The 26674-nt window shown below is 41.1% G+C and overlaps 1 protein-coding gene across 3 annotated transcripts in view; it reads left to right on the forward strand.

Annotated features, from left to right (window-relative positions):
* The first annotated feature begins 1102 nt into the window (after positions 1 to 1102).
* Positions 1103 to 26674, forward strand: part of igdcc4 (immunoglobulin superfamily, DCC subclass, member 4) — a 49107-nt gene continuing 23535 nt past the window's right edge. For 2 of the 3 annotated variants that reach the window (XR_004569442.1, XM_034220832.1), the window contains exons 1-2: positions 1103 to 1533; positions 22465 to 22782. Coding sequence is in view for 2 of the 3 variants with exons in the window: in XM_034220832.1 (XP_034076723.1) it covers positions 1467 to 1533; positions 22465 to 22782 (385 nt within the window). In the remaining variant the exon portion in view is untranslated. The remainder of the gene's footprint in view (positions 1534 to 22464; positions 22783 to 26674) is intronic. The other variant, XM_034220833.1, reaches the window with a different exon arrangement.

The following is a 26674-nucleotide window of genomic DNA, read 5'->3' on the forward strand; positions in this document are numbered from 1 at the left end:
GCAGACAATATATATAGCTTTTTACTCCTACATGCTATAAACCCAGATTGAAAAACAAAAAAGGAGGCTGTAATTTAAAGCACACAATTTTCACTGGAGTTGAATGCTTCAAAACTACTCTATAATAGACATCCTTTCATTCCGAAGAGGCAATTTATGAGAAGATGTTGCATCAAAAGGTATACATCGCTCTTTGGAACTTCAAAGAACAATGATTTGTTCATTAAAGCGTTACAAGTAGCAGCTTTGATACACACATAGACTGCTGTATAGCCATATATATTAAAGCTTGTGGGGTTTTTCTCTCATGCTGTATGCTTGTGTGCTGTTGAATGTGGGGATGCTGCTGGTATCAGTGATGCTGAGAGTGCTGCACGAGGCGAGTCTTTGTCTGCTCTGGGAAGGCTGGGCTCCAGCTGGCTCCCGCTATGTGCAAAAGTCAGTGGGTCCCTCAGCACTCACAGGAGGCGGGCTGGTTGATTGATTGGGATGCACACCACCACCACGACCACCCCCCCCCACCCCTCATTTCCACCACCACCTCCTCCTCCCTCACCTCCTCCTGCCTGTGCACATGTGCCTTTCATACTCTCCATTTTTACCCAGACCTGCTTTATTACACAGAAGCATTCATGCAGTAATGCTTACAATGCAAAACCCCATGTTTTTAAAAGGTGCATGCTCACACACTTAGGTACACATTTAGGAAAACAAACAATATCTTTATTACATGATTTAAATGATTTAGTGTAGATGCTGCGTTATTAGAACACGTTTTCACCGGAACATGTGCATCTGGATGTGAGAGTGCTCATTAAAATGACCATGTGGGCAACATTGGGTTCATTCAGGGAAACACATTTGCTGTCCTTACAGATGACTGTTTTTGCCAGACCATTCTCCACACTTCGCTTTGCTCTAGCAGAGATCCCTAACGAATGCATCATTCCAGACACAGAGAGAGGGCGCCTGGGGTAAAATATATTTTTGACAGATTTGGTATTGCAAGTATTTCTACAACCTATTCGCTCTGAATGAATCTCCCAGGTGTTGGTGGGAAGCATGGAGTTGAACACAAAAAGGAGGAAGAAGGGGTGTGTTAGAATCACCGACAGCTTTTCAGGACTCCAGCGACGACCAGCCACAGCCAGCCAGCCAGCCAGTGTCTGGTGAACGTGCGTGTGCGCGTACATGTGTGTGTGGACCAGCAGCTAACACACACTTAACATTCGTTCGCAACATGGCGTTGAAGCGCCGAGAGACACGACGGCTCTCCCCCGACTTAATGCAAGCTAATTGTTGTTAAAGCCAGTGGACTGCTCACCAAAGAAACCTAAACATTCACAGAGAGTCCTTTACGCACCGCCGGAGACAAAAGCGGATTCCAACATATGCATGTCGCTCTAACGGTATAGCTGGTTGTATAGACGTATTGCTACCCCACTGGAGGAAATCAAAGGCTGTACATGGCGGTGGAGAGTACAATTTGGCTGTTCTGTCTTCTTTCGCTGTTCTGTGGTCCATCCAAGCAAGGTAAAGCGCTCACTTTACTCATCTGCATGTTTTTCAGTGGAGTGCATGTGTGAGGCAGCGGGCCACTCACATTACACTGAAGTGCAGTTACTCAGAACACAAGTGGGCTGTGATCAAAGATAGGGGAGAGCTACTTGGGTGCACCTTGCACGGTATACGAGCAGTATCCCCTCCGTGTTCGGTGGTGTTCACCTCACGTGGCCCCTCCGGTTCGTTCGAGGTAGGGTTGTATTGTTCCACTACGGGTGTCTCTGTCAGGACCGGCGGTGAAGCTTTGGTGTTTTGAAGTTGCAGCCCGAGGAGCGGTGCCACTGAGCGGCCAGGGGGCTTTGAACCGACCGGGGAAGTTTCTGATAAAACATAGGATGGGGCTCATTATGGAGATATGTGGGCTCGGATTTGGTGTTTAATGAGTGTGGAGCCCCCTGGAAGCAGCTCTGTCTTAAATGTGCCGATTGCTTTGTCAGTAAAAAAAAACAACAACTTAAGTTTTCTTTCTTTTTCTCACGGTTTGCGCATGGGACGACTGGTTTTCAGCCACTGGCTGAGCAAGTTCAGTGAGAGGATGTTGAAAGCGTAGGCCAATAGCATCAAAAGGACTTCGTGTGCTTTTGATACACTTGAAGTAGAATGCGAGCTGATGTTTGGTTCCCCAGGCATTGCGGCGATGGCTCCCGAGAGTGGAAGCGTGCTGGTTGGAGAGGAAAGTCTGCTACACAGGCGGCGACGAGTGGGTGAAAGACTGACTGCAGGATTTACATGACAAAGACCTGTGCAGAGTATCAGTGGAGGCTATTCAGCTGAAAGCTTTTCAGGGTCAGGAAAAGAAGATATACGTGAACCTGCCATGCGTTCCTTTTTAGGTAAAACTGTTTACCATCAAGAATGCACACACAGATGTTTGGTACATCTTTCATGACTGTATGCTATTAGGCCACTAAAACAAGAATGAACAACATAGTCTAATTGATATTTCACCCACATTATCTAGCTGAATAACGTTTGAATGACTAAGCATGTTAAGAGGTTTGTGTTTATCTGTCAAGTGCCTGAGGACCAGACAAGTGGGACTGTGAGTTTGTCTGCTGTGTGTGAAGAGAGGGAGACAGAAAGAGAGAGATGGCATTAAAGAAGACATTACAAAACTGTGAGGTGAACCTTTTTTATTATTACCTCAATCTCCAACATGTGGCATTCATATTCATGATGGGCAAATAGGATTACACAACTCTGGAACATAAATCTAATTTATATATTTGTCTCAAAACATATAAAATGCAAGTCCCCTTTAGGGAAAGGCAGAAATTGCTGCTTTTATTCCTCATGTATTAAAGTGATTGTTTTAAGTTTGCACTGATTGTGTTATGAAATCATGAATTAATTGAGGCTACTTTAGTTTCTGACATTGTATGGGGCATTAATTAAGATCAGCAGATTATTCAATGAAGACATCAATGTTAGTTCCAGGCCTATTTAAATTGCCATCCAATTATTGTGGAGCCCCAAAGAAAGTTAGTCTATTTAGATTTGTACTTAAAATGTGAACATGTCCTGATGTGAGAAGAATCACACCATTACTTAGTTCTGATGTATACAATCATCTCTTTACGTATATTATTGCTGACGTCTTGAAATGGTTGATTGCCCACACGAATACCGCACAAGCTATTACTTTCCTTTAGTCTTATCTTACATCAACACTTGTCCAATTTTAGTACATCTCCTGGCAAAAATGTCTGCTTAAAGATTTACACTGTCTTATCGCAATGTTGTTTATGTGTGTTGTCTCGGATTTTATTACAAATAGATGAGAGAATGTTGCTTACTGTCGCCTTTTGTCTCACCCATTTTCCACTGGTGTTGTGTATACTCTATAGCTGCATTATTAAAGTGTTTTCATTGAGTGTTTTATCCTTCTCTGGGGTCTGGAGGTTGCTTGCACATCGTTTTGCGACTGCTGCAACTCCATTATGACATGCTGTAATTCAACACAGTGATGAGAGGGTGTTGTTGAAAAGCCAAATGTTTTGGAATGAATACTTCAAAAACTCGGAAGTACTTTAACACATCTATGTAGAAATCATCTCCCTCTGAGCTATACTGTAATTGTATCACAAGTCCCATCATTCATTTTTTCAATTATGCATATAGAGACCTTAAAAGGGAGGCAACTAGAAGTATGCCTCCTTGACTTCCATCTGATATAATGGTAGAAGGTTATAGGATAAAATTGATATAGTTAGATTACCATGCACCGCAGACTCCTGCACAGTCAGAGTAAGGAATGACTCCCCTTGAGATCCTCCTGACAGGAGAGTGAGTGCCACACTGGGGGCGATCACATCTAGATGATGAAATCTCTTGCAGGTAAATGGCGATTGTGATGGAGGTTGTCTGTGATAAGAGTGAAGTGGAAATTGATTTATTTGCACTGAGAGATTTATCATTGGAAGTTGGTACCAAACAACTTTGACGTTTGGTTGCTGTCTAAAAAAATCTATGAAATACTGAGGTCTTGGAGATGTTATTTACACATCACATTTTGAATTCGACAAAAATGAACATTTGTTTTAATATTAAGGTCATCTAAACTACTTTGCTTCAGAGAAGAAGAAACCACCTTTGAATCTCTCTGCAAACACATGACAGCAGCATCATGAATGCATTATTATTACAAAAATGATTATTTTGCATTACTATTATTCCCTTAGCAGTGTTTCCCCTAGGATGGAGTCACAGCAGCGGTGCTAAGGCACGCAGGCCCAGCTAAATGTGAGCGCGTGGAATATTTTTGTGTGTGCGCGTGCGAAGTGCGCCTCGCCAACATGTTTCTATGTGTCTGCCAGCACAAGAAAGGCTCTTGAGGCTCTACAGGTGTATTTTGCTAAATCACCTTTATTGAACATACACAAATACTACACATCCACATAACAAACAATCAAAATAAAATGTATGCAATTTCATTATTTTAACCTGCTTTATTTGGGGGTGGACCTCACATCCTCTAGGGGGGTCCAGGGGCATGCTCCCCCGGGAAGATTTTTTTTAAATGTTGAAGTTAAATGCATCAATCTGGTGCACTTTGAGCACAAGATGAATTTATAGATACAGCTCTCAACACTCAGATGAAAGATAGCTGTATACTTTTCAATAATCCAAACATCTTTAGAATATGATCTCAACCAATAACAAATCATTTAAACTAGTTTATTCCTATCTTATGTTACCTAGTTAGTATTCTTTATTTTTCTTTTTGCATATTTTACTAATCACTCCCCTTTTAAACTGTTTTTTCTTTTACTGCCCTATAGTACACATTGGAATGATTTCTTACTTTATTTTGTACAACTATATTAAATAGTTAAAGGTGTGCTCTCTCTCGCTCTCTCTCTGTCTCGCTCGCTCACAGAGGCTGTGTGGCCACGGATTATTATTTGAATGTATTAAAAGTTTTAAAACAAAATAATTATATATATTTATTTTTTGGTACCTTTTTTTGTTGGTACCTGGCTGGTCCCCCGTAGCAGCGGCGCGCAATACATTGAATGTATATAGGGGAAACACTGCCCTTAGGCTGACACAGTGTGTGCATGTTTCTCTCTGTGTTTATTTTGCTGGGTTTAGAAAGTGGAGCATGAATGTTTTGTGTGTCGGTGGTTGTGGGAACTGAGGCTGATGGGGGGGGGGGGGGGGGCTGTGGGTGATTCTGGGACAGGGATGAATAAGCGGGCGCTGGTGGGGCAAATTTGAGGGCAAGGGCCATTGCTACATCCACAAACAAAGAGCTTGTTTTATTCATTCTAGAGATCAAATGAAATTATGTCAACTTCACTTAACATATCACAAGCAAATTAATGAAACAAAGGTGCCAGAGTGTCTGTGTGTTCACAGTCCATGCCGTTATTAATGGACACAATAAAAGATCACATCTGTATTCCTGCAAGACTTTATGACCAAATAAATCGGATTATTATAACGCCTTTGGCCTCTTTATATGCGCATGAAAATTGTAAACACAGCATGATGAAGCATTGGTACTCCGCTGACTGAGAATGTCATGAGATAATTTACCCTTGATGCTCTGCATGAGTATTTACTGTTTGTATTAACAGTCACACAGCTCGCATGAAATCGCAGTCCTCTTATGATTTGATTTGTACCAGCAGGTGTTGATTGACCTCACATGCTTTCCTGCACTGTCCACAGTTACACAATGCGGTGCAGTAGCAGTCTTGTGTAATTCCACTGAAGCAGCATAGTGTGATAGGCCTTGATTAGGGGGAAATTACTTCCTATTAATTTAATTCCCTTTACCAAGGGCCATTTCGTTGAACTGCCTATTCTGCATGTCTTTGGAAGGAAACCTGTGAGCCTGCAGGAAAGTAAAAGAGGGACTTTTCAAACTCCACAAAGAAAGAAACCCTTCTGACCTTTTGCAAATTAATTCTCACCTATAGCAGGTGGTATCATATATTAAAAACCTTCCACCAAGAAAAAGAAGGTCAGCCATATATTTCATGTCTTCCTATGTGTGAGCGGTGTTTCAAAACTGGTCCATAGGTCCATTCTGAATGGTGCAAATATATTTGTATACCCTCTATCCGTTTCACAGAGAAACCATTTAACTGCCTCGTTATGAACATGTAACGGTGTAAAAAACACAAGGCAGTTTGGTCTAATTGCTGTTGCAACTCCTTTAATGTCTTTGTTTTCTAAGCCCCAATGGCATATTCTTCTTGCTGTGCATTGCGTTTTATTGGGTTTGAACACCAAATTAAATCAGGTTTAGTTTAATTGTCATGTTGTGAAATGAATTGAAGCAAATTGAAGAGCCTGTAAGATTTAATGAGGTTGACCCTAAGGGGTAGGAAAGCAAGGAACCACTGGTTTGAAGTTTATTCAAATGAACATGTCTCTGATTACTGTCACACTCCTAGGTTTATGTCACGGTTTTAGTGTTGTCTGTCTGGTTATGGGTTTTGTAAGTCTGTTTATTCTGTGTTTTGTCTTCCTCCTTGTGTTTTGTCTGGTCCTCCTCCCTGTCGTTTAGTTTCCCTGTTGTGTCTGATTGTCTCATTGTGTTCACCTGTTGCCCTTGTGTGTCTCCCTCCCCTGCCCAGCTGTGTCTTGTCCTGTGATTACCCTTCTGTGTATTTAGTCTTCCCCTGTGTTCCATGTCGGTTCATTGTTTCCCCTCCATGTTATTTCACGGTCTGTGTTCCTTGTGCTGCTCGTTTGTTTTTGGATACTGCCTTTTTTGCCACAGCTTTTATTATTTAATAAAGCTCGCTTTTCGTTAAATTCTGCATTTGAGTCCTACCTGCTTCACCCAATCGTAACAATTACATTATGAGTTCAACACAGTTTACCACTCTGTATTAACTTGTAATGTTACCCTGTACAGACGGACAACATAATAATGTAGACTTTTAGTGAAAAGCCAACATGTGCCTTCATTTAAAAATACAAGGAAATCTAAGGAAACAAATGGCTAATCACAGGTTTTTGAATATTTGAAATAAACTGTAACACAGTTAAATTAGTACTATATGAAGACCTTAATTAAAGGCATCCAAACGAGCAGCATTTGCTTACATGCTCTTGACATACCAGTGAGGACTGTGTGATCAAGCAGAATAGTATTGCTTTAGACTCCCTGCGTGTTATTTCAGTTCTGGGAGAAATTCATTATGTATGGCTAACTCTACAACTCAACATATCGTTTTTGTAGAAAAAAAACCCAGTTATGTTTCCAATATTCTCAGGTCAGAAGTGGTCATCTCTACAGCATGTTACAGCCAAAGTTAATATTGCGACTGAACATTTGCTGTAGGGAATATATACTGCTGAGATGACCCTATATGCAATGTTAGGCAAGATGGTGGGAGTGAAATGTTTTTTGAGTCAACCATTTAGTCGACTCACTGCACTAAGGTACTATAGGGCAAAGTACTTTCCCTAGCTTAAATATTGTGGCGATGTAAAGTTACACAAGAGTTTATATTTTCAGCTTGGCATAGTCTCAGAGCAAGATAGTTTGGGTATAGTGAGTGAGGTGTGTTAAGAACATTGTATCGTTAAAAAGAAAGGCCTGAACAAAGTAAAATGCAAAAAGTTGCACGTTTTCTGCAGAGGGTATAACTCTCACAAAAGTTGCCTCTTCTATGTAGTTACAAAATAAACCAAAATGCTGAATTCTGTGTATTATTATATTATTATTGTTCAATTCACACAAGATATTACCTGCAAGATAATAAACACTTACATATCTGTCATCCTAGAAGCTGAGGACCTTATTTGATCGGAAGTGCATTGAGAGTTTTGGATATGTTTTTCCTTCACCTTGTGACATTTACTACAGAAACAAAGCAGCATCACGTTTCCCCCCCCACCACATATGTATTGTAAGTCCAATGCTCTTGTCTTTTGGCATCTGTTGGTCTTCCAAATGTTGAGAAAAGTTTTGGCTTGGAAATTAAAGTTCACTTTAAAACTTGGTTTTGTTTTTTTGGCAGTAGTCATCTCCCTGCTGACTGCTTTTGTCTGAAAATCTTATTCTGTTGCACCAATCAAAGAGGCATCAGTGCACCGTGTGGTATTTTTGGAGGTTAGACATCATTCTGCAGTTTCACACATGGTATCAAAGTAGTATCGGATCGAGAAGTCAGATTTCATCACGCACTTAGTAGGAGTTGTCAGTGGTTCTCAATGTAATGACTGACAAAGAAAAAGATGCAATGTACTAGACAATATCTGTAGAAATAGCCTAAATACAACTGAACAACAGCCCCTCTGGGTTAAGCGTACTGATCCACGACAGGAAGATGGAGTCATGTCTGTCTCAACCTTTTGGTCCCCTAACAGTTGAGGTCCATGTTTCCTCCTGAACTCATCTGTAATGTTTAGAGTGTGTTCAGCTCCAGTTTGTTTTGTCTACGCTGGAGGGCCAGCTGTTCAACCTCCCGTATAGTGACAGCTACAGAATATTAAACATGGAATTGGTTGAGGGATGTATACTGTCTGTAGAACCACTACAGCATCGGTGTCTGCTGTTACTGCTCAAGTGTCTCATGTCAGTCAGTAATGTCTTTGAGATCACCAACACATGTTTTTGTGTAGGATCTAATTGTGTTTTTTATTCTGCTAAGTAATTGTGGAGGAAAACACATTATACCAAGCTTCTATTCTCCCATGTCCTGTAGCAGATTAAGACCCCACCTCCTTAATGACTTAATGTAATTGCATTTCTAAATGATGTGATGTATAAATGATGTAAAACAAAATGTACTTTTAATGACTCTGTTTTAGTTGTCAGCCTTGTTTGAACTTTGGGCCCACACTTGCACTTACATTTCCAGTGTTTCTTTGAACATGCGTACTAAGATCTCTTGAGACTTAGACGCAGTTGGGCAGCAGGGCCTGTGTAGAATAGCTCATTACACATTAGCGGAACATTAAGTATCTACGTGTGTGTGTGTGTTTGCTGAGGTGCATTCACCCCGTGCGCCAGCCTGCTTGCTTGTGTGTAAGCGAGGGTGTGTCAGCTGCGATTTGTGAGTGCATCTTGATCCCCTCCCCAGAGAGCCCGTGCTAAATTAGGATGCATATTATTTAAAGATGCCCTGGGCTGAGTTTCAGCTGGGTATATTTGTGCAGTGAATATGTTGATTTTTATGGTGCCCTGTGTGTGCCTTTTCAGGCTGCCAGGGAGGCTATCTAAAGCACAGAAGTGCTTGTATGAAAGGAGAGGAAGTCTTGAGATTGATTTTTCTCTGCAATGAATTCAAACGATTTTCTCTCTTGGGATGTTCAAAGCACTGTGTTGAAATTATTTAGTTTGTGCTTCTTTCCAGTGGTGAATAGATCAGCCTGTTACTAATACGTGAACATGTGAGCTAATGAGTGTTTAATTCTGCACAAGTATAAGCATATATCTATGTCATTATTACTACTCTGGGTTGAATCTGTCGTAAAGGAGAGGAGTATTCACCCTCGCCTTCTAAAACCTTTCCCAAAGGTTTTGATGAAGAGACCATAAATATTCAATATCCGGAAGTTTATTTAATTTCTTCATCCATTTTAGAGAGATTTTTTAATTTCTGTCTGTTAAAGTAATGGCTTTTTGGCTTATAACATGTTGATGTCAGTGATGGATATAAATGGTATCATGACAGGAGCAATGGTATTTTGAATTTGGCTCACAAGAAGAGCCAAGGTTAGAGATTGTTATATGTTCACTTTTAAGAGCATTTCAATGAGTTGGTCTTTACCAGCAATGTTCCTGCTTTCCTTCACACTTGAGCAACGTTAAGTACTTTTCAAAAGATGGCAACATATAACATTGGCAGAGCATTAACATTACAGAGAATCCCATATGGGACCAATATTAATATTCTCCTACGGCAGTTTCTGCAGCGAGTTGCCTCTCTATTGCATACAGAGATCAAATGTTCCTAAGTCTTTGGTTGTGGTGCTATCTGTTAATTATTTGATCCCAGGAGCACAAACCGATATTACTGCTGCAGTGATGCAACTCGGATGGATTGTGCTATCTCATCCTGTTGGCTTACTAGGTCATTGAGGTTTACCACATCGTGTAATTTAAAACATTACATGAGGTGATTTGATTTGATGCTTGGAGTAGGGTCACAGCTGCACCGAGAGTGGTATATACAGTATGTTATCTGCAACGCAATAATATCCTAATTTGAATCCCAGCACTTGTTCTATCCGTAGCCACATCTCTCCACTTGCAGGGGTGGCATTTTTTTTACATTATCTTCATGTTGAAGCTGCAGCAATATTTTGTGGAATGGGTTACCGAGCCTCGAAAAGTGGCTATTATGTCATTTCACAAATTCACATAGGTATTTTTAGAGATAATATTCAGTCAATGAGTCAATTTATCAAACTGGTACGATATATTTACATGGATTTTGAATACTCAATGATATTGCATCCCCCCTACACATTTACATTACATACAGGGTGTTCGGGTCTGGACCCGGGCGCTAACAAAAGTGTGGAAATTGTAGTTCCTGTGCACCTGTCTGGGCCGTGTGTGTGTGTGCGTGTTAGAGGGTGTGACTGTCATTCAGTTCAACATATTAGATTTATTCAACATATGACGTCTTCTCAGTGGATTTTTCAGAAAAGACTGAAGAGAGTTTGTGGTGATGGTGAAAGGAAAGGCTTCAGACACCATTAAGAATGACCTGTGTGTGTGTGTGTGTGTGTGTTGTGTGTGTGTGTGTGTGTGTGTGTGTGTGTGTGTGTGTGTGTGTGTGTGTGTGTGTGTGTGTGTGTGTGTGTGTGTGTGTGTGTGTTGTGTGTGTGTTTGTGTGTGATGAGTTTTTTGTGAGAAGCAGCAGTCACCTGCATTCACATTCCTTCCATTCTTCCCTGCTGTCTGCTTGGTCACATGAGAGCAGAGGAGTGACTCTAAAGGTGGTCATGCATTCAGAAAGATGCGGTGTATATACTGTATAGGTAAATATTTCAATGTTGGTCTAGAGCTTTATATATACAGTCTATGGTCTAGAGTTGTAGTCTAGCTTTAAAGTTATGGTATATTGATGTGAATCTGCTGCAGAGGGAAAGGCAGCTGCACATGCAGAGAAGTCAAAAGAAAGGAGGATTGGAAGTTATACTGCAGGTGCATGATGGTGCTTCATGGATTTCTCATATGTTTATTTTGAACCGTCATGCTAAACACACATATAGGAATTAGGGCTGCACGATTTTGGGAAAAAATTGAATTGCGATTTTTCTGACAAATATTGCGATTGCGATTCGAATTGCGATATTTATTTTTAAGCGACCCAACGAAAGTTTATTGTAAAATGCGGCCATAACTCCGGCTAAGGAAGGTCGTATCAACGTCTCTAGCACCCCTCGCAGCCCGAGCTACGAGTGAAAGAACTAAACTTACATGAAACTTCCGTTGGGTTGCTTTAAAGTTAAGCTTCAGTTTAAGATTCACCCTGTAATAGAAACATGTGATGGAGCATTACTAACCTGACTCAGATAGTTTCACCAAACCATCTAAAGCTCCATTGGAAGCCATTTGGAAAGGGCAGGCACTTTCAAAAATACTTGGCAGGTGATTGGATCAATCTGTCTATCACCTTCTATCATGGGCCACTTCTGTATGATTAACAATGGCTGGTACATGTGGAGCACAGCACTTCTGATTGGTGTGGATGACTGACACACAAGAAGAAAAAAGAAAAAATTGTAAAAAAAAAAAAAAAAAGTTAAAAGAAATCGCAGGCTTTGCCATTTGAAAATCGCATCATCTCAAATCGCGATTTCGATTTAAAATCGATTAATCGTTCAGCCCTAATAGGAATATCTAGAATCATTTTTGCATTTTCACAAACCCTTCAGTTCTCATTCAGACGCAGTAGTGCGCAAATATCACAGCACTCGTCTCTCATATCGGACATGGACAATGTAATTATTGAGAAGTTGAACCCCAGTGCGCATAATAATATGTGCAGCTCGCTCAGTGCATGCCCTTCCTCAGCGCTGGGTAGTGTCACATAGCAGTCTCATTCATCATTCTGACCTTGTATTTGATGCTCAACCCTGATCCTTGCACACATGCATTATCAATGTGCGGCACTTCACTTCACAGAGTTGAGTAGGAGGACAGTACTTTTCCATGTTATAGCTACAGTACCAGTGTGTGCCATTGTCCTGCTCTACTCTACATACTGGGAGCCTTTACATTACCGATCCACTGTCTCATGTCACCCCCAGCGCAAATTCCTGTGCATTCACTGTGCCGCTGCGTGAACAAACATATTCTGATTTGGATCTCCCGTGTTACTCCCATGTTAGTGTTATTGCTCGCTTTGTTGACTCATGCAAGTGGGCCTGGCACTTGACATGGCCATGTGGAGGCCCCATGCTGCTGGGAGGCCCCGCATGCAGGAGCGCGGCTGTGTGATTGGAGGAAGCCCAACTGGGATGAATGAGCACTGTACATAGAGCAGGAGGAATGAGGGACTGCACCGAGACGCCCCTCTCTCTCACTCTCTGTCCCACGTTCTCGCTCCGTTACTCCTTCTTGTACACACAGTTGGACACGGGGGCCATGTTTGTCTCACCACAAAAATGTTTTGTCCATCTACAATTAAATGCCATTTTCAAGTTTAAGACTTTTATTGTCATGGGTGCATAGCTACAGTGTAGTTATGACAATGACAATCTTAGGTCACATGCAGGCTCCTCCAACAATGCAACACAATAAAACAGAAAAATAAACCTCCTGTTGTCTTCATCAATCATAACTTTTTTGTTTTACATTCGATTGCATAAAGCTTTATGAAATCCTTCACAGCAGACATTTGAACATATAAAATTGCTGATCACCACTTTCATTGAATTTTGGATGATTTAGTCAACTTTGTAACACCCATGGTGTTCCCGGTCAAACATCACACCTGGCACACACAATACATGTTCAGTGTCTATTCACTATTCTATTTACTGCAGTGTTTCATGTATACCAGTAGTCTGATACAATATGTACAGTTTGACAGGATGTTAAATGACATTTGGTGATGATTAATGGTTTTTGTGTTAATGTAATAGCAGTTAAAACAGGACCGGTCAAATTTGACCGCGAACACCAAAGTAAGGGGGGGGGAACGAAGACAATAGAAGGGTTAAAATTGAATATGATAGAAACAGAATATGATAGAAACAGTGCAGAATAGTCTATATACAGTAATTGGAATATTGATATATGTGAGTTGCAAACAGATGAATGTTCTTTCAAAAGTTCAGGTTAACAGTCTTATGGCCTGTGGGATGAAACTGTCCCTTAGTCTGGTGGTTTTTACCTTTATGTTACCACTGGCTTTGAGAAAAGAGTAACAACGTATGACCGAAGCATGGACATGTTTTATATTAGCTGTTTGACAGTAGCTGTTGTACACCTTAATGCAGAGTGACAGGTGCAAAGGCAAATCATGACACAACATGAGCTGTATAGTCATTTTTAGCAAAGATGCCAACAATCTTTTGATTCAAATGCATATTTATTCTTCTATGATAGTTAAAAGAAACATCCTTGTTTTTCTTTACTGGTTGTAAAAAGCAATCAATTTGTCTATCTTACCTGGACTTAGGGAAATGGTAATGAGCATTCTTTCAATATGTTATGATATTTTATAGACATAGACAGAGAACTTATTGATGTATTTCTCATTTTTGAAATGTCAATAATGTTCTCCTGGGAGATCATTAGATGGTCATAATTTACATTTGTTTGTTTTAAAGTTAAAGTAACGATTTTCAATATGCCACCTGATCTGGAGGCCAGCGTCCTAATGAGCAGCAACAGAATCCTTAATTCAGAAAGATGATTGAAACTGTTTTGATCAGGGAAAAATGCTGTGCTAAATGTGAATGAAGTAAGTTTAATTAATATCAGGCCTGTCATTAAGTTGTGCAGGAATTAGTCCTGGAAGAGAATGAGCATTTTATAACTTGTTAACTCGTCTCAAAGTCAATGCTTTTTCCAATGTGTTTTTGGATAGATGCTTGCAAGAAGATCCGTGGAAAACTTAAGAGATTTTCCCCCACTCGTGAATGTCTGAAGCTTCCTTTAGCTTAGCAGTGGTGATGTGAAGCCATGCAACCGTGATGTAGTTTGTTTATATCCTATATTTGCTATTTACTTCTGGTGATTGATTGCATTTCCGCTTCAAAAATGATATTACCTTGCTGAACATAAATGTTTCTCAGCCACGCAGCCTAGTATTCCAAAATCCTGTTGGCTTTTTCCCTCTATTTTGTATAAACTCAGTGGCCTCTCGGATGCTAAAAGTCAGAGTAAAAACTTTGATTCATCGTATCAGCTTTCTGACAGTGTGTGTGTGTGTGTGTGTGTGTGTGTGTGTGTGTGTGTGTGTGTGTGTGTGTGTGTGTGTGTGTGTGTGTGTGTGTGTGTGTGTGTGTGTGTGTGTGTGTGTGTGTGTGTGTGTGTGTGGCCTAGCATTACTAACCTTGTGGGGACCTGAATCTGTTTACACAGTCACGTGTGGGGACTGCCTTCCCTTATGGGGACAAAATGGAGGTCCCCATGAGGGAATCATTAATTTTAGGGTGAAGACTTGGTTAGAGTTAGGGTAAGGGTTAGAGTTAGGATTAGGGTAAGGGTAAGGTTAAGGTTAAGGGTTAGGCATGTGTTGGTTATGGTTAGGATAAGTCTCCAGGAAATGCATGTAAGTCAATGTAATGTCCCCTGAAGTAATGTATACATGGTGTTTGTGTGTGTGTGTGTGTGTGTGTGTGTGTGTGTGTGTGTGTGTGTGTGTGTGTGTGTGTGTGTGTGTGTGTGTGTGTGTGTGTGTGTGTGTGTTGTGTGTGTGTGTGTGTGTGTGTGTGAGTGTGAGTGTGATGACGGGGTGTGAGAAGAACCCTGCTGTATCGTCATGGGAGGAGACACAGCTTGAACGGTTAACACCTGACACGACAGCTGTTCAGATTGTCGTCGAGTGACTCACAACCGCGCTGTTGATTCAGTGAAATTCTGAGTGCTATGTGTGCAGCGTTGCTAAACTAGTAAACAGAAAGTTTTATTTGCCATCAGAGCAATTTAAGATGCATAAAGACAGTTTAATGTGTAGCATGCTTCAGACTCCTGGCAGCGCTTTGCCCAAGGCACCATTTTAACATGGGAAGCCAGAGATGAAGCTTGATAAAAGCCTACATATTTAGACAGGAGCGGGGTGCGTCTGTCAGGGAGGATTACTGCTTCTTGTTATTTTACAGATCTTTCCACTTGCATACCAAGTCTCCATCTCCCGGCAGGGTTTATCGCTAGCTGCTTCTCTGCTCAGAATATCACAACTGTGGCTTTGAATTATCGATTTATTCTCAAGTCGCATGGTGTTTCGGCCACAAGCACGTATAAGTTCCCTATACGGCTTTTACCTTGCTGTTATCGCTGCATCGTGATTGAGTTAGCAAACAGGCTGGAATAAAAATGTATAAAACAGGTGTAACGCTAGTTGAGCTCAATTTGTGGTTTTGTTTGTGGCATCCAGACGATCACACTCACACACACAGAAACACACTGGAGTTATCCTGCTGTAAACGTGGCACTGTGCTATCAATCAGACCATCTGTCTCTGTTCACTCAGCCTGTATTTAGGTTTCAACGCAGTGATATCGCACAACACTATTTCACAGAGACAAGTACTACCTACATGTACAATACAATACCTTTCTGACATCATTCAGGAGCGACTCAAAGCAATTACCTACTACTGCTGTGTCAATTTAGCAGGAGGCACAAGGCAATCTGGTTTTCCCTGCTTTTGAGTGCTTTAGTGGTCCCTCTTCGCAAAAGCCTCTGTAATCACATTTCGTTGCTCTCCTTCAATTGAGTCTCAAGGCTGCCTTAATCTTATCTGCACTGTTCAGTCCTGTATTTCATTATTTTATTCTGGGTTCCTTGCTTTTTCTCATTTACCCTCTTCCCGTTTCTCGATTGAGACCCCTTTCAGCCAATGTGGCACTTGTTAATCCAACACTATAGTTATTGTGCGGATTCTTAGCCAAACTTGTTGTGTAGTTATTTGGTTGACATTGTCAATCATTTGCTTAGTGCTCCACTTTGAACTGAATTTGTTCAACAATTATTGGATGGATTTCCTTCAAACATTCGGTACATCTTTTTGGTGATCCCAGCAAATGTTGTCAAATGTCACCGTGAGATCAAAATGTACTTTTGTCCAGTGCTTTGTTTTATGACCAAACTCGTAAACAAATGACTCTCCAAACAGCTTCTGCTGTCCTTTTGTTAAGTGCTAATGTAAGCATGTGAGCTTCTTAATAAGCCGGTGTTAGCAATTAGCTTGAAGTAATGCTGTGGGTTCAGGATGTAACTGTGCAAAACACATGACAACATGCTACATGTCATTTTGGCATATCAGCCTCAGGTAAAAAGAACATTCAATTCATTACAAGAAGCACTATTTATTGTCTCTTTTAGCCTTTGATCATATCTCTAGTTCCTGAAAGGCCAGAGATATTGTATAGCTTGGCTTTGGAGACTGTGGAAACCTGAGCTGTGACCTGCGAGTCATGGGTTGTCCACTCTCTGTTGACAGTGAGCAGGGCTGGGTGAAATATTTACTGTGTCCGGTCACTCTCCTCCTCCCACTCCTCCTCTTTCTCCTTATGTTCTCCTAAACGTTTTGTGAATAGGTGATCCATTAACAGAAATGGACCAGCGGACTAGTTGATGGTATCGAGAGCAGTGCCCTCCCAACTTCTCCATTTCCCCTGACTTTTCTCGCTTATTCTCCGTCTGAATGACAGAGAGAGACAGTCTGTTGTTATGTCTGTGTGTTTTGCCTTCCTTTCTTTGTGTAATACATCGTGAGTAAGACTCCAAATCTAGTCTATTTCACTGATTTGTCCATCTGATTAGTGATATAAGGCAGTAGTATGAAAGTACACCAAACATGTGATTCAATTTCAGAAAATACCACCACTTTATTCATGCAACATCTAAAGTGCTGTTGGCACAATTCAGACTATTCCAAATCCAGATAAGGTCAAAATGGTTATTTAATGGGTTTTGGGGGACTGTTTGATTTGTGTGTGGCGTTCTTTCTTTCCTTTTTTCTCTGTTTTGATTTTCTCCATTGTTTGATGGGCTCTATTTCATCCTCTCTCCCTTTTGTAAACCGCTGTCCTTTCTCTACTTAGAGTAAGATATGAACCTCTTGGCGCGGTGCCATCGCAATCCATTCACTACAGCTCAGTGAAACCGCACAGCCGCTACTATATCCCAGAGTGCACCCTGTCCATTCCAGCATGTCCACTTCACAGACCCCCCTACCCTCCTCTTCAACACATTGTGTCCTCATGAGACATTGACAGTTACTCTTTTGGGATTGCGTGTGTCTCTGTGGGTTGAAACAGCTGTGTGGGTACATGTCAGCGTGTGAATATGTGTGTGTGTGTAGTTGTGTGTGTGCTGCATATTGGCCACAAATCTAGGGCAAGTTTTCCAGTGTGAAAGTGTGTCAGTTTTCAAGTGATTTATTCCCGGATGAAATAGCTTGAAATATGTGATACGATTATGATGCCTCCTTTTGTAAACGGATAGCAAATCATGCTAGTCCTGTAACCTCCCTTTATGTTGACAGTTACAGGTTGAACACCTTTGTTTTATTTTATCCTATTATAAATTGTGTTTTTTAAGTGTAAGGCAAGGCAAGTTTATTTAGATAGCCCCTTTCAACACAAGGCAATTCAAAGTGCTTTACAAACATTATGAGCATTAAGAAACATATTATAAAATGGCATTTAATAATAATAATAACACATTTTATTTTTAGGTGCCTTTCATGACACCCAAGGACACTGTACAATTTGTTAAAAAATAAAATGCTAATAGGCAACTAAACATGTTCAGGAAATCATGGAGGAGACAATCAAGTGGACACAAATGAAACATATAATGGGGAGCAGTGAGTGAGTAGGCAGATTTGAACATGTGGGTTTTTGATTGGGATTTGAATGGTGATTGTGTGTCGGACTGTCGGATGTGCGGGGGAGGGAGTTCCAGAGTCTGGGAGCAGTGCAGCTAAAAGCCCGAGCCTTTTTTAAAAACACTCATTTAAAAGCAAAGATAAGTGTAAGGACGTCTTTACCTAAAGTAAAATGTGTGTTTCCTGCTTATCTTCCACTCCAAATATGGGAGTCTTCCATGTCAAATGCGGAATGATCCCCACCTCTTGCCATGTAAAACCATTGCCATTGAGCTGGAAAAAGGCTGCTAACATTTTAATGACTTAATGGGACCTAATTAGCTGAAATGGGGGCAAAAAAAAAGAGACGCCATGAAGGTGATCTGTGTCAGTGTTTGTGATGGCGTACTTGTACAAAGTGTTTCTGTTCCTACAGTGTGTGCTGCTTCTATGTTCCCTATTCGTATGGGATTTCTGGTGTGTGTGTGTGTGTGTGTGTGTGTGTGTGTGTGTGTGTGTGTGTGTGTGTGTGTGTGTGTGTGTGTGTGTGTGTGTGTGTGTGTGTGTGTGTGTGTGTGTGTGTGTGTGTGTGTGTGTGTGTGTGTGTGTGTGTGTGTGTGTGTGTGTGTGTGTGTGTGTGTGTGTGTGTGTGTGTGTGTGTGTGTGTGTGAGAGAGCACTGTGCTGCCTTTCTCAGCATTACCCAGCCTCTTCATCAGGAAGTGATGGTGGGGGGTCAGGCCTCATTTAATCAAGGAAAAAATTCCCATTAACTTAATTAATCCAACACTGGAGAAAGAGAATCTGAAAGAAACCTGCCTGTGTGTGTGTATGTGTGTATATGTGTATGTGTGTACTGTATGTGTGTGTGTGTTAATGTACGTCTGTGAGAAAATAACCTTTATAAGCCATAATCATGAAGGGATTTGTAACTAAAGAGGGACACTTTAAATGATGTAACAGACTTAATGGAAACAACACTGAAAGGGAATTCATTTATAATATTTTTCACCTTTAGATTAATCCGAGCTGTAGGCAGAAGTAAAGAATCCACCATTCACCTTGCCCGCACATCACTTATACAACCCTGAACCCTTTGTATAGCGCTGTCATGTAATGCATGCAAATAATTTCACTTGTATGCCAATACATCGAACCAAGAGATCCATTAGAACCTTTTACATGTTGAAAAGATAATCATCAAATGATATGTTCAATAAGTGTTGGTCCTGTTTAAACTGATTATAGTATGTGTTTTTTCAGCTTTTTATTAGCTGCTCCACCAACAAACTGAGACTTTAGAAAAGTGTTCCTTCTGTTTTAATTAAATGATTAATTAATTTGAATTAAATCCTCAATTCATGGTGGGTTTAGTTGCAGCACTGCACTTCAAATCCAGACTGTGCAGGTCAGACAGAATCAATAGGTTAATTTGGTTTTATCCCCAAAGGCTGTGTCGAAGTTAATTTCAAACTAGAGAAGGTTGACACTTGAAAACCTTCACATTCACACAGATTACTAGGATCTGACAGAGGGGGCGACTGGCTCCATACATCTGCTTTCACTCTCAGTGCAAATGTGTTTTTAGACCTTTCAGTAAGTGCCGCTGCATTGGAGAACACCACACATAAATAATCCACCAGGCTTGAACAGAGGAGGTCAGACAATAACAATGTAGGTGTTCAAAACAAAACGAGGCAACTCATTCCAACGCTCAGAAGATGCTTGAATATTGCAGGTAACACAAACAGGAAAGCTAAATTCAATTAGGGTCATCTAAAAAAAGACAACATACATTATATCAAATCAATCCAACAGCACTAAGATGGATTCATACAGTATATATATGGCTTGATTTTCTCACTTTTAAATGTCATGTCAATAACCTGCTTAAAAAACTGAGGGTTATGCTAGGTTTCTTTTTCAGAAACAAGTCCTGTTTCTCGCTTGAGGCCAGGAAAAGGCTAGTCACTGTGACCTTTTGACCTGTGCTGGACACTATGGTGATTTGATCTATATGAATGCACCTGCCAATCGCCTGGTCAAGTTAGATGCTGCGTATCACAGTGCACTGAGATTTGTGACAAACTGTAAAGCATTAACCCATCACTGTACCCTGTATGCAAGGGCTGGTTTGCCTTCACTAACTGTACGGAGGCTCAGTCACTGGTACATTTTTATATACAAAGCCATGTTAGGGAAACTTCCATCCTACATCTGCTCCCTGATCTCACGGCGAATTGTAAGTGGCTACTGCCTGAGATCGCATGCTGTGGTTTTATTAGGCGTGTGGCAAAGTGGGTAGTGCGTTGGTGTTCGGATCAGGGGGTCACAGGTTCAAACCCCACTGCAGTCAGCATGTCGTTGTGTCCCTCAGACACTTCACCCCAAATTGCTCCTGTGGGGATTGCCCACAGTATTGAGTATGTAAGTCGCTTTGGATAAACGCGTCTAACAAGTGACATGTGATGTAATAAATGTGCCGACTGTCTTAGGGAAGACAGCTTTCAGATGTGCAGCTCCTCTGTCTTGGAATAGTCTGCAATTGAAATGGAAACTGAGCAATCTGGTGCCAGTAAATGTTTTTAAAGCTCGGTTGGATGCTACTCAATCGGAAGCTGTTGGTACCTGCTCATGTGGATAGTTATTGTAAATTGTAATCCCTGTAATGATGCTGTAAGATGTCCTTTTGTTGTTCTGTTTATGTTTTTTATGTTTCATGTGGAACCTCCTTTAGCAGGTCTCCCTTGAAAAAGAGATCAATGATCTCAATGGGATTCACCTGGATAAATAAAGGTTTGAAATGAAATGAATAGTGTATATGGATTCTGTGTTTTCAGCAGTGATTAATTTTCTTTAAAGTGAATACGTTACTGTCAGCATGCCCTTCCTAAAATGTATGAATATTTGAAATAATATGAAAATAAGCGATTACAAGCTAAATCAGGTTCATCCGTGTTTAATCACAACTACTTGCTGAACCTCAGTGTCTAATATTGGATAGAATGTGTAGTCTACTGAGAATAGTGCAATATTTACCCTTACTATTCATGGTTTTACCTTACTGGTCTAATGCTATTCAGCCTGTTCATAACATATAATTAACCACCAATGTGTCAGTCAAGGTTTGAACTCTTCAGTTCCTTTTATGTCCCACCTACAAAACCGATCTTGATCTTTTCACCTTCTTTGTTCAATAATTCCCTTCTTCTCAAGATATCTTACTGATTTGTTTTACACTTGTATCATTCCAGCTTGTTCGTCAAATAAATGAAGTAAAAGAAAGTTCATACATTGCATTAAGTGTGTTCAAACATTGACAAACACGGCAATGGAAGCATTCTTTCACACTCTAAATCATAAAGCTTTCTTTAAAAAACAAGAATGATGAAGCTTTAGCACGGTGGCTAAGAAATATCTCCTTTGACCACGGTTTATGTAGCACACTGTTGCTTATCTCACACCAGCTCATCAACCTTTCACTCCAGGACTTCCCCTCTCTCTCACCGACTTTAATGTCCTGCTGCTGACACACAAATCCCTTCATGCCGCTGCACCCATTTCATTTTCAGAGCCCCTCCTCCTCTGTCTCCTCCTCTGGCCGCTACTCTGTCCCCAAATCACCCTGCCTCTGGAATGCACCACCCATATCCATCTGTGCTGCCAGCGCTATCGATTGTATTGAACTGTTGCTGTCAAATGAAAAATGGCCTCATGCTGGGATTGATAAAGTAGGCAAAAATAGCCGAAAAGGACAAAAAACAGATGTGTGAATAATTGCATCAATGAAGAATGAAGGTGCAATATTGGATTTATAGTTGAGCTGTGATAGTGTTCACAGAGCAATACAAAGGTTCCTACAGAGGGTTCCAGCAAGGTCTACATCTAAATGAACATTTAGAGACATATTAAATATATAGTTTAAAGATCCCTACGCTCCAAAAACATTTTTTTAAATAAAATGTCTGTCCTAAACAGTACTGACGTAGCTATGAAACATGCAAATCGATAATTATCTTATACACAATGTCCTACTTAGAAAGAAACAGTCTCTGACACAACACCAGCAAAGAAACCTGAAGACTCCAGTGCAGCGTGGAGCTGTCAGAGTGTGCATTAACATAGTGAAAGATTTGACTGGAAACATACAGGTTTTGAATGTAAACCAGACCCTTTAGTACCCTTTACCTCTACCAGACAATCCCTCTTATATTTGTATGCATGCAGATCAGTAACACTAACAAACAACAGATACAAAATGCCAACTAAACGTTCTGGTCTGATGTGTCTGCCAGTTGTGTCCCATTTTTCTTCTAAAGGAAGAAACAGAGAAGACGCATGCATTACAAAGACCTGCTTCCACTTTGTATGTGTTTAACAATATGTTCATCAACACGGTTAACAATCATTTCTATCTTTGTCCCTCACAGAAAAGCCTTTTTCGGTGGAGCTGAGCTGCGGGGCGGGGCCCAGTCATGTAGTGTTGGAGCCAGGTTCGCCCCTCCTGCTGGACTGCAAGCTTGGGGCCACTGAGACACCGTTCAATGTCACCTGGTTTCAGGATGGCCAGCGCCTGCCTCTGGAGGGGGGGCGCTTCCTGCAGTATTTGGCCAACGGATCCCTTCTCCTGCTGCCGACCTCTAAGGAGGGCCAGTCCCCCCACCAGGGAGTGGAGGGGGGCTACAGCTGTGTGACTGCTAGCGCCCTCGGAGCCCTGACCAGCCGGACTGTGAATGTTCTCCTAGCAAGTAAGTCTCATATGCTCATCTATGACAATGAATATGTATCAAAATCAATGCATTTGGAGCATTGATAAAGCTACAGCGATTTGTCTAGAGTTTACTGCTTTGGGCCAAATGCTTGCTTGGATAGGCTCCAATCCCAAAGTTTAAAAAGTGCATTGATAGATGGATAGAAAGTTCAACAAACGTTCTTACCATAGTTGCTTTAGAGATACAAAGTTTAATAGAGTATAACGGAAACTATTAGGTAATCAATCAATTAGTTAATCTACACAAAATAAACCCATCCGATAATGGAATGATAATTTAGTTACTTCTTTAAATAGAAAAGCCCTAATTCTCTGCTTTTTGGAGTCCTCTATGATGGTAAATTGCATTCATATTTGGTTGCATTTGCCCCCTTGCTTGGGCAAAACACGAGTTGTGGGGAGGTCACCATCGGCTCTCGGAAAATGTGGTGGACATAGCTCACTATTTTCTGCCACTTTGTTGAGAGACACTAAAGTGAAAGCTACAAAATGTGTTTTTGAGGTTAAATTAAGTTATTCTTCCATCATGGTGATTATATCATGAAAATACAGTTACTTTTTGTGTTGTGGGGTATCTGTTTTTCTTGGCAGTAAAACTGCTTAATATTTCAAGAGGTAGGTCGCACTGTCCCTTATGTAATGGAGGAATATTGGTTTGATTCATTTATCCATTTAGAGTTCAGTATGCAAACACACACAAGCAATGTGATTTGTCAGATTTGTCAAGGGATTTCTCTTGCGTCGATGGAGATGAACTTGGTTATACTGCGCCTCAGATAGAAGAATTATCCTCTGATTGAGTGCTAGCAAGTGTCCTGGGAGTAAGTACACTTTTAAACATCAGTCGGTTAAAAGGCAGGAGGAAAACTGGGTGGAAATGAAAGAAATGTACAGGAAGATCCAAGGAGGCCTCTTTCTCTCACACTCTTGTGGTCATCTTTATTTAGTCATTAGCTTTGTATAAAATGAGACAGTGCTCTTTGTGGATGCCCCTGCTTTTGTCAGCTGTCACATGCCTATTTATGAGGATCTCTTGTTTGAGGAACACAAAGGAGTAAAGGAGGCGAAGGGGGGATGTGGGATGAATGGTGAGAAGGCAGAAAAGACTGAAGAGAGTTTGTGGTGATGGTGAAAGGAAAGGCTTCAGACACCATTAAGAATGACCTGTGTGTGTGTGTGTGTGTGTGTGTGTGTGTATGTGTGTGTGTGTGTGTGTGTGTGTGTGTGTGTGTGTGTGTGTGTGTGTGTGTGTGTGTGTGTGTGTGTGTGTGTGTGTGTGTGTGTGTGTGTGTGTGTGTGTGAGTAAATGTGCATGCATGAGAGTGTGGCGTTTGAATTAAATCAGCAGCGAAGGTCTATGAAATGGATGTGACCAGGCTACAGGAGGTCGAAGCTGAACTGCTCCAACATTGACATTGAGCGGACATTCTCATTTCCTACTGTGTCTTCTCCAGCAGAAATTAGACTGGAGAGGGAACGTAGCAGAGATCACATCTGTGAAAACACATTACGAAACCCACCTGCTCCAGTTTCCCTGTCGCAGTATATGATGCGTGTGGCCTTGTATAAAAGCATGTAAATGTGTAGGGAAAGGAAAGACACAGGGAAAGAGACTGGCTCACTCATTAGATACGGACAAACAGGAATTCAGAATCCAATTCGCTCTTTTCCCGGCAAAATGCCAGAGAAGGCACATTACATTTCCCAAACACATCCACGGGTAAACGATGATGCAGGAGAAAAAGCAGCTTTTAATGTTAATTAGACCAATTAACCTTTCTCATTATGGGGCTGCTGAGGTGAATGTTGATATATCCTAATTCATTCCAGCTTTTGCAAGTCATTACAGTCAAATAGCTGATGACATAATTATAAAAAAGGGTGCGCTCTCGATAATAAACAACCTGTGTACGTTGAATTGTGGGGTTTTCATGACGGTGTATCCCTGTTTTTTATTCAAAACTAACGTGGGGGTCATGATTTCAGTAAAAACATACAATCGTCATTTCAAATCTATGCACGCCATGGCTTCGAAAGATGAAAATATGAGGAGGAGGATCACTGCTCAACATGAGAAGCGGTAGTTCCGGAACATCTAACAATATAATCAAATGTACCGGCTGAAACATTTTACAAAAAGTACAACAGGTTTGTTAGAAATAGCTTTCATTTTTTACGAATGATGAATACATTCTAGGGTCAGAGTTTAGCCACTTAATAACGCTTAAAAGGGCAGCAAAATGTCATACCACACATGTCGCAGTTGCTGTTACAAATATCTGTTGAGGCTAGGGGCACGCTTTATGGGGTTTCACACTGTTAGTCAGCCTGAAAGCTGGGTAGCAGAGGGGTCACGGGGGGAATTATCTGTTGCACAAGGGGAGGGGAAAAACGCTGCAATCTGATAGCTGTGGGGCCAAAGAGTGGGGCATAGATAGAGGGACAGACAAAGACAGAGAACAAGTCTGGGGTAAAGTCAAGGGCAGGGGGGAGGGAGAAGCAATGAAAAAGACAAATGAGAGTGAGTAAATACATATGTGGGGACCTTTTTATGTAGTGCATTGAATTGTTAGACACTTTTCATAGAGCAGTGCCCAGGGAGCTGCCTCAAAACGTTTTTTCTAAAGACCTTGTTGCTAGGAAAAGTCACATTTTGTTGGGAGTGTTACTTTGAAAAACAGCAGGGTGCCGGGCGCTTCTCTCATGGAATTTCATTGCGGGGGGACTTGCATAGATTCCTGATAAAGACTAATATGATTATGCTTTGACAGAAAGGAGGTGGAAGTCCTGCCAGTCGCCATTGTTCCATCACAGCATGGGCAAAGTGTCTTCTCCGAACACCGCCCGCCTCCTTTGCGCTAAAGTTTTCTCATCTGCACTCTCGCTGATCAGCTGTTGTTTACCACAGAATCAGGTTTATTGCCAAGTAGGTTTACGCATACAAGCAAGCATTTGTTTGGGTCAATGCGTAAGCAAACACAATAAGAGGAATTAAGATTTAAAAAGGAGCAAAAACATAATAATTATTTTTAAAATCGCTATTAAAAAAAAGAAAAATATTTAAAAAGAAATGTTTGCAAATGTTATGAATATACAAAAAGATAAGTCCCATTAAAACTTAACCTAACAATCAAACATTTGCAGTTTATCAGAATGTAAGGTTTCAGAGCTGTGCAGTTGAACAGGAATGTGCAAAATATAAAAAGGAATGTGAATTTACAATATGGAATATGATCCGCCACACACACATACAGCGTCACACACACTCAAACACACAGCATCACACTGACAATCATATGCTCACAGTCATCCAGTAATACAATCACATGCAGTTCTGTACAGGCATCAAAGAACACACTTGAGTCAACACTGAGGTACAAGTAGCTCGGCACACATGTACTCAAGTTTACACGTGTGCACACACACACACACACACACACACACCACACACACACACACACACACACACACACACATGCACACACACACACACACACGCACACACACAGCTGGCACCCTGTCAGTCTCTCTGGCAGTGGTTCAGTTGGTGTGTTTACATGAGGGCATCCTGCTGTGTAATGGCTATATGTGGCCGCGGTTAATCATCAACTGTTCTTGCAAAAACTTGCAACGCAACAATCACTGCAAGTGTTTCTGAGATGAATCAAATGTTTTCGGCTACTATGGCCAGCCTCTGTGAACTGAAACTTTCTCCCAGCACAGTAGGAAAACACAGATGGCCAGTTTGTTGCCATGACCAACAGTTGGTGTGAAAGGGTTAGGGTAATCATGCATAGTCTCCTCGAGCTTACAGTGGTTAAGAAAAGAAAGCTTGTTAAAAAATGTGGGATTGCTTGAAAACTTGATAC

This window comes from Gymnodraco acuticeps, unplaced genomic scaffold (genome assembly GCF_902827175.1).
Source record: "Gymnodraco acuticeps unplaced genomic scaffold, fGymAcu1.1, whole genome shotgun sequence".
Taxonomy (NCBI): Eukaryota; Metazoa; Chordata; class Actinopteri; order Perciformes; family Bathydraconidae; genus Gymnodraco; species Gymnodraco acuticeps.